An 8,524-nucleotide genomic window follows, 5' to 3' on the forward strand; every position below is an offset into this window, starting at 1 on the left:
GACCTTCTGGCATCTGCAGAGCCCACGCGCTGCCCGGCTGGGACCCACAGTCTGAGCACGCACAGCTTTGCCAAATCCCGGCAGAGTTGGGTTTTTTTCTTTTTTTTTTTTTGCTAAGAGCTTCACTAAGCAGCCTGTGAACTGACTTAACAAGTATGGCAGAAATATGCCACTGTTTCAGACGAGAACTTTTGTGGCACTTGGGAAGGTTATTTATAGCCTCGAGCAAGCAATCCCGGGCTAAATCACACTGCAGCTTTGCTCGGGGCTGAGCAGCCCTGACAGAGCACACCATACTCCAGAACTGCCAGTACAAACAGCCCCCAGATAAAGTTGCCAAGCCTCTCCCAGCCAGCCAAAGAGGTGCAGAGTGTCACACAACCTGTCTTCTGCTTCGCAGCCCTCTGGGAAAGGGAACCTCACTGGGAAGAGAGCCCAAAACAGAGGAGGGGAACTGAAGACCCCAATCGGAGCTGCCTGCAACTCAACTCACTTCAAATGCTTTATGTATGGTCCCTACATACACAAAAACGTGTGGAAACATACGTGCATTCGCTGCTTAGTGTTCACCTGAGGCTATAATCCTTTTCCTGATAAAGGATTTGCAGCAACCAGCAGGCTCTGCCAGTGCTCACAGCCTTGGGAGGGTGGCAGGCAGGTGAGCTGAAGGAGTTCATAGGAAGGCACGTACTAGATCAGACTAAAGTTTCCTTCATGTCCCGTCTCCAAACATAGACGGCAGCAGATGCTCGGTTCAACTTCAGTTTCCCACGCACGAAAGCAGAAAAAAGTACTGACAAATGAGAGAAAATGCCTGGTTGCCAAGATCCCTTAAGGGGAAGAAAAAAACCCACCACACCACCCAAACCCAAAAAACCCACCTGCTGCCCAGAAGAACAGCAATCCTCCCAAACCTCCAGTCCCGCATTTATCTGCAAACAGGTCTGCTATCAGGAAAGCTGGGTCTCAGCACATGTCTTGTCCCAGCCCATGGCAGTCCTGGACTGCAGGCGGTGGCTCTGCTCAAGGACCAAGGTTTGCTTGGACAGCCCCTTCTCCCCTCGCCTGCAGACGGGGGAGCAGCAGAGAGGGTCCCTGCACCCGCCTGCCCCTTCACTGGGAGCCACATACACTAGGGCACTGCGAATGGATTAACTAGTCTGGACTGAAGGATTAACAGCTGTTTCCAAATAATGGGTATTTGGTAGGTGGGACCTTGCTCTGGACCACAACATCTCCAGGGTGGGAGAAGAGCCCAGCCCAGTGAGCTCCTGAGAGCTGTTGACAGGGGCCAGTAACGGCTTCCCCGTGCAAACCCAGCACCCCTGCACTCGAATAGATGGGGGTCTGGCACTTCAATGACAGACTCCACCGCCCCATTTAATTCCCTCTACATGCTGATCTCTCTGGAGGCGTTGGAGTAGCCTGAGTCATGATTTCTGAATGCGCAGAATTGCTGGTGTTGCACAAGCTGGCCCTTGGGTTTTGTCCCACAGCACCAAGGCTTTGGGAAGATAAGGAGCAAGCTCGCATCCCCCTCCTCCTCACCCAGACTGGAGGAGCTGTGCTGGGTGGAGAGGTGGTGGAGGACAGGAGGTATCTTTTCTCTCTACATACCCATTTATTTAACCAAAAAAACGCTGCACAAGTGAGAACTTCTGCCTGCTCTCCTGCATCATGCTGCAGCTCCCAGCTCTTTCATCTGAATGCTTCAGCTAACACAAGAGGCAAAGATTTTGATTTTACTCAACAATTCAAACTGAAGACGCAGAAGAAAACGAACGCCCTGCCTTCCCTCGGAGCTGGCTCCTCCAATTCCCAGCAGCCAGGCCGAGGCGCCTCCGGGACACAGAGGGGTTTAGTGCCAAGAGACGTGGCCAATGCAAACAGATCCAAGAGTGTGAAATGTATTACTATTCCTAAAAAGATGGAGTGGGCTTTTACAGCTATTGGATTTATCTCCAGAAAATGGATTAACATAATCCTTAGAGGCCACTTTGCTCAGACTTGGCGTCCCTGTGCCAGAGCATACGGCTGCTTCAGTGGGGATGAACAACACAAGCCTCCAGATAGTATCACTTGTGACAGCACTGCTTGCTTCAGAGCAAGTCCACTGCTCTGTGCTTGAAAAGGGCTCAAATCCTGACTGTCCGTGGCCACCCACCCCGGGACACCTGCACTCCCTTGGGAGAGAGGCAAGAGGGGCAACAGCACGCAGAGCAGCAGCTACTGATGAACCAAAACAGGCGTTACACTCACTACACGTGCCATTTAAAGACAGCAGCCAACAACGTAAGTCTGAGTGTAAAAATAAAATTAAAAATTAAAAATAATAAATCAGTGCATACCGACTCAGGCCTGCGTTACTCCCCTGCGGTGAGCCCCAAGCAAGCTCGTCAGGAATCCCAGGCTGCCAGAGCAAAGAGCACTGATCCAGCTGCCGAGGGCTGTAACACTGGGATCCCTGCCGCCCGCGCTATCAGCAATCCCAGGAGGCTTTTAGGAGACAGGCACGCAAGTCCCGGCGCCCCAGATGAGCATTTTTCTTCTTTAATCTTCCTCTAAAGTTCCGCTCTAAATCAGAGTTCCTCATTTTTGCGACTCGCGCTGGGTGCCTGGCCGAAACAAGAGCCGTGAGGGTTTAAGCGCTCGGGATTCTTGGTGATAAAAGGAACTAAAGGAGTGTAAGCATTTAATTAATCTCCAGCAATCTAATAAAAGGATGGAGTAATTGCCTAAGCCATTTGCATTCTGCATCTGGCATCAGAGACTGCTGGAGAAATGCACAAATTCGGAAGCTGGGTTTTGTACGGATTGTGCTTGGCATTAACACATGCCACAGGATATCAAATAAGAGAAAGAGGAGCTAACAAAGACTAATATGCACCACCCCATTAATGCAGCCAGACCAGCAGTGTGGAAAAGAGATGAGCCATGAGCGGACCGAGGGGCAACTGAAGACCTATCCCACCCCTCACCCCCTACACCAGGCCACGCAAGGCTGGCATGGAAGAGGCAGATGGGATTTAGAAGGGGAGATGCTTTACAGCCTCCCCGCAGGTGAGGGGTGAGCAGGTGCTGCCAGTAAAACAGCAATCGGTTCCAATAATCCAGGAGCAAAAGGCTGCAAAGCTGAATTGGAACAGTCTTTCCTAGGAAACAGTTGCAAAGCAGGTTTAAGTTTGCTCCGTAAACAACTCCTGCTGTTTCACGCTCTGCAGCATGGTGCCTGCCATCGGGCAGGCCGTGGCCTCTGCAGAGGAACCCTCCCAGCCATGAAAAAAGTGGGAAAATAACAGTTTGACACCCTCCAACAAGCCACAGCCTTGCCCCAAGGGCGCTGCACACAATTATATGTCAAATCTGTGATTTTTTTTCCCCTGCCAGCACGCGTGCTCCGAGGACAACAGTGTGTGACAGATGCCTGCCTCCCTGCCACTCAAAATCTGGTTTACACCAGGTTTTTTCCAAGTCAACCTCACCTGAGTATCTCATCAGCGTGACTACTGTATCCCCCAGGAACAGCAAAAGGGGCAGGATTTTATATTTCCAGCTACTTCCTGGCGTACTGCCGGCCAGCGTTACCTGCTCGGGGCTGGGCAACGCGGACGGGTAGCTCGGCTTTCTCCCAGCCTGCCAAGAGATTGCAAGCACTCGGACTGTGAGAGGCCACAGTCTAAGTGGAGTAAGAGACCGAGAGGTCCCAACAGAAAGAAACAAAAAGAGCACTTCCTGCCAAATCCACAAGCAAGAATGGTTTATACATGTAAGGAGAAATAGCAAGCTTTTATTTTGGGCGGGCAGCCTTGACCTCTTGCACTGCACCGCAAATGGCATGCAGTTCCTCCGTCTGCTTGCACGATGAGTTTATCCCATTAGAGAAGCACCAGGGTACAAGGCATCTGCAGCCACCAACTGTCCCCCCATCACCCCAGCACTACCCACAACGCTGGAGACGCAGAGCAAAGCCCAAACCCTCCGCTCCTTCCCAGGCAGACGCAGGCTGGCTCTCCCGGGCCAACATCCCTAAGCAACACCACGCAGAGCCAAGGAGGGATGCTCGGGCGAAGCAACAGGGTGACCCTGCTCCAGCCTGACCCCTCCAACCAGCTTCAACAACCTCACGGGATGGGTGGGAAGCCTCACCCAACTCTTCGCAGTCGAGTTTGGGGGTGAGCAGGCAACGCCACCAGGAAGGGCTCCCAGGGAAAGTGGAGAAACCCCAAGGCCGTGCGAAAAGAGAGATGGAAAACAGGGAAACCCGGGGGGTCGGGGGTGCAAGCGCTGGGCGGGGACCCCCGCGGAGCCGCTCCGCGCCCGCTGCCCACCTTGGCCTCGAAGCAGATGCCGTGCTGGAAGGCGTCCTCGTTGTGCAGGGGGATGCGGAGGTCGTGCCGGTCATCCACCAGGTTGTACTTGGACTTGGCGGGCATGGCGGCCCCGCGGCGGCCGGGCTGCCCCTGCAGCGCGCCCGGCGCCGCCGCCGCGCAACCTCCGCCCCTCACCGCCGGCCGGCCCTGGGGCGGGGACGCGCCGCCGCGGAGCGCGGAGGAAGGGCGGGGAGGGGAGGGGGCTGGAAGCGCGGGTCTCCGCACGCCCCCCCCGCCTCTTCCCACGGGGAGGGGCAGGGAAGCGTTAAAAAATGAAGATCTGAAAGGGGCGCTGGGGAAGGTACCGCTGACATCTAGTGCGCGGTGCCGGGTCTGCACCCCAGCCCCGCCAAAGTTTAAAAAAAAAAAAAAACAAAACACCCATCCAAAAACAACCCACCAACAAACAAAGGGGAAAATAAAGAAGCCTGGCAAGTGGTTTTGGTGGTGGGGGTCCAGCTCGGGCCGGGGGTGCGCTGAGCGATGGGGGAGCGCCGTGCTGCCTCCCCGGGCACACCCGGCGAGCCCTGGGCTGGGAGCGGGCCCCAAAAAGGCATCCCTCCTCCTCGGCTGGAGGGCCTGGGCTGCCACAAACCCGCAGGCCAACGAACCTTGTATCCAAATCTTTCTATCAGCACCAGACATGGCAGAAATCAAGCAAGCTGGCAGTGAAAAATGTCCATCTTGTGCTTAATGAAAGGCCAGTCCTTGTGTCCAGACCAGACCCTTCCATGCCCTACCTTATAAAAGCCCTGAAAGCTGTAAATGTGCTCCCCCACCCACTGAAAGTACCTCAGAGTTGCTTTCCAGATGTGCAGGGACCCACTCACATAGCTCTGACCACAAGTTTGGGCTGTTTCATCCCTTACACACAGAGTACACCCTCAGCTAGGGCTCCAATCCTCTATGTCTTAATACCCACAGATGCTGCTTTACAGCTGTGAAGCTCATCTCACTGCAGTACAGCTGAGGAGCTCATGCTGGCCTTCACACATGCCAGAGGCACCACCTAGGACAAGCCTTTCCCAGGGCTCCAGAGGAGACCCACAATTCCCAAAGCCCTTGCCTTGCTCTGCTTGCATGGTCCTACACACCAGAGCTCATCTCCCTCATGTGCCTCAGGTTTCTAAATGACTGCAATGCAAACAGCAGTGCTGGCTGTTGACACTTCCCTGGACATAGCAGACTCAGGGCCGTTGATTTTTCAGACTGAATCAATGTGTTGAAACTTCCTTTGAGCTTGCAACATAGTTCAGAACCAGCCACAGTGTTTCAGCTGCATCTGAAAAATTATTGCTTCCCCTCAAAGTGGAGTGGGCTTTTCACCATCCCCAGAGGCTCGGATAATGGGCTGGGCACAGACAATTACACGATGAGCTGAGAAATCCCTCTGCTCAGTCATGCCCACGAGAGGTGTATGGGAATGGCTGCTGTGCTGCCAGCTTCCCTGCGCTGGGCTCGGGTGGGATGACAGAGCCGTTAGCACTCAGACAAGTCAGTCAAGGGATGATTTCCCACTGAAGGCAAGATGCCAGCAAGCCCTGGGCTCTTGAAAACCTTTACTCCTTGTTTTGGAAGGGGGCAGTGGGTTGGTGCTGTGCATTGCAGCTGCAGCAGCTTGGTGACTGCACTAGCAGAGATCCCCTGCAGAGAACTGAACACCCACGAGGCACTTGAGCTTACTTAAGCCTGGGACAGGCAGAAGCCAGTGGTGGGACAGCCTTGAGCTTAGACCTGCTCTGTGGTCTTTGATGCTCTGGCTTCTTGCTGAATGTTTCCATTTACCTTTAGCAAAGGTTTAGCTGACAGCACTGAAGTCCCAGGTGCTGGGAATGATACAGCTGCTGGAGAAGTGCCCTGGAGGTCTCTAGTCCAACACTTGCTCCAAGCAGGGCAAGCTTCAAGCAGCTCAGGGCTGTGTCTAGGCGAGCTGCAAGTATCTCCAGGGACAGAGATCTCACAGCCTCTCTGGGGCCCTGTTCCTGTGCTAAATTTGATTAAAGACATACAGTCTTGCCAACTGCTGGCTTTCCACAGCTAGCAAAGCCCTGTGGATTTGGTGAAGAACTGAATTCCTGTGTGGGAGGGCTTGTGAACATCTCTTCAGCGGATGGTGCCTCTGGGGCCCCCAGACACAGACATAGGTGTTTGATGGAAAGTCCTCAGAGCCTGGCGAACAAACCAGCTCCTCCCAGGCAGTCCCAGTGGGTTTGCCTGGTAGCACTGGGGCTGCTCAGATCCTGATGAGTGGTGCATACCCTGGATAGTCCATAGCCTGCTCCACCAGCCTCTTCCACAGTCATGGTGGCTGTTCTCACTGACCGCTCCGTGCCTAGAGCCAACCTGGAGACTCTCTTAAAGTACTGGGGCTGAACCAAAGAATGAGCCTCCCTCTGCAGTTGCTTCTGGACTCTCAGCTTGTGGGCCTCTCACATCAGCGGCTCAGTACTGCTGCAGCATGTGAAACAGCAGTTTAGGGGAGGCAGCAGCTCTTCCTACAACTGGCTTATCCCAAACCCCCACCTGCGTGTGTGATTTGGGTGGTACTCACAGCATCAGGCGGTGCCCCGAAGTCACACAGGCTCTCCAGGCTGTTCATGGGATTTCACATGATTCCACCTTCCTGTTATGTTACAAAAATTAACTGGTCTTTACTCTGGGATCAGTGACCAACTCTCCCTGCCCTTTTACCATGCCTGCCAAACCACCACCTCTTCCTGGAAGAGCATTTCCAGGCTTTTGATCCCAGGACGTGGAGCTCAGTCCACCACCACCACAACCAGAAGGTACAGGAGATCCCCGAAGAACAGGGAGAGGATTAAACTCTCACACTTGTGTTTGTCCTGCAAGTCCAGAACCTGTTTCCTCCCTTTCAAAATCAATAATTAGAAGCCCTGGTATTACAGTTGGAGTTGTGTAACCGGTTTGCCTGTTTTTGCAGTCCTGTCCCTTCCCGCCCAGTGCGAGGACGGGGTGGCTCACCCGCCTCTGCACCTCGGCCTGGGGACAAAGGCCCCTGTGCCACTGGGCAGGAAAGGACCCCACCAGAGCCAGGGAGACGTGGCCCGCACAAGGACATTTTGAAGGGCTCATCCATTGACACGAGGATTTTGAAGAGCCCCCGAGGGGGCGGGCGGCCGGGCCCCTCCTCCCCGGGGCCTTGGGCCCGCTCCCCCCGGGTCACGGTGCCTCTCCCGGCTCAGGTCGCGGCTGCTCGCTGCCAGCCGCCGGTGGGGGATTTGTGAGCCTGGCCTGCCATCTCCTGGGAAAGCCGTGAAATGCAGCACAGAAAGCCCAGACCGGAGAGGAGATCGCCTTCTCCGGCCGTGCTCCAGCTCCGCTGCGAGGCAGCCCAGGGCTTTCGGGGGCTTCTGCCCTTGCTCCTGCCCCAGCACCCCAGGAAAACCGCTCCCGCGATTCCCAGACTTCCTTTTTTCACTCTGTGAAGATGCTGTTCTTGCTGTGCTTATGTGAAAGCCAGGCACAAAAGCATGGCACCGTGTGCCCGCTGCAGAGACACCTCCAGAGAGGGCCAGCAGCAGAGCCCCCCAGCTCCGGCAGCACTGCCGGGGTGCCCTGGAGCACGGTGGGGACAGCCGAGTGTCACCCGGGCTGGCAGCACACTTGTGCGTTGATCTGCACTGAGAAACGTACCCAAGAGCAAGGGACCTGAAAGAGTTGGTCAGGAGTGTTTTAAGTTTGCCTGTAGTGGTCTTCAAAGCATGACAAAGCTTTGGTAGGTTTCAGGACTAGAAAAGAGCTGATACTGTGCAAATCATTTATAAAGGCAGTCTGGTCTGCCAGTGTCAGCATGCGTTGTCTAGTCTCACCCTTAAAAACACCCACTATGAATATGCTGCAGTATTTCCGCCAGAAAGATATATTTGTTACTGTAACATCCACAGCCTATAACAGAAACCACCTGCAATCCTTTATCTAGTCTGAGATGTGGGGAAATGTAATGTTTGCAGAGCGCTTTGTACCTCAAACACTGTCTGTGCCAGCATGGCCAAGCTGCAACTTTCCCCGCAACTCTTGTGCTGCACCGCTGTGGGAGAGGAGGACAGCCTTCTGCGAACAAGGCAACGGCGGGCCGGCGCCGAAGCCCCAAAAGGCCAGCATCCCCCTCCTCTGGCTGCTAGCACTCTCCACCA

General features: G+C 54.6%; 1 protein-coding gene across 5 annotated transcripts in view; it reads right to left on the reverse strand.

Moving 5' to 3' along the window:
* The window catches only part of NOS1AP (nitric oxide synthase 1 adaptor protein), a 47,745-nt gene extending 43,239 nt beyond the window's left edge, over positions 1-4,506 (reverse strand). For 2 of the 5 annotated variants that reach the window (XM_074876796.1, XM_074876795.1), the window contains exon 1: positions 4,329-4,506. In XM_074876796.1, the coding sequence (XP_074732897.1) occupies positions 4,329-4,433 (105 nt within the window). In that variant the 5' untranslated portion in view covers positions 4,434-4,506. Of the gene's footprint in view, positions 1-2,348; positions 2,399-4,328 lie in introns of those variants that run through there. The other 3 variants (XM_074876797.1, XM_074876799.1, XM_074876798.1) reach the window with 2 other exon arrangements.
* Between the last annotated feature and the right edge of the window lie 4,018 nt (positions 4,507-8,524).

This window comes from Strix uralensis, chromosome 8 (assembly GCF_047716275.1).
Source record: "Strix uralensis isolate ZFMK-TIS-50842 chromosome 8, bStrUra1, whole genome shotgun sequence".
NCBI classification, from domain to species: domain Eukaryota; kingdom Metazoa; phylum Chordata; class Aves; order Strigiformes; family Strigidae; genus Strix; species Strix uralensis.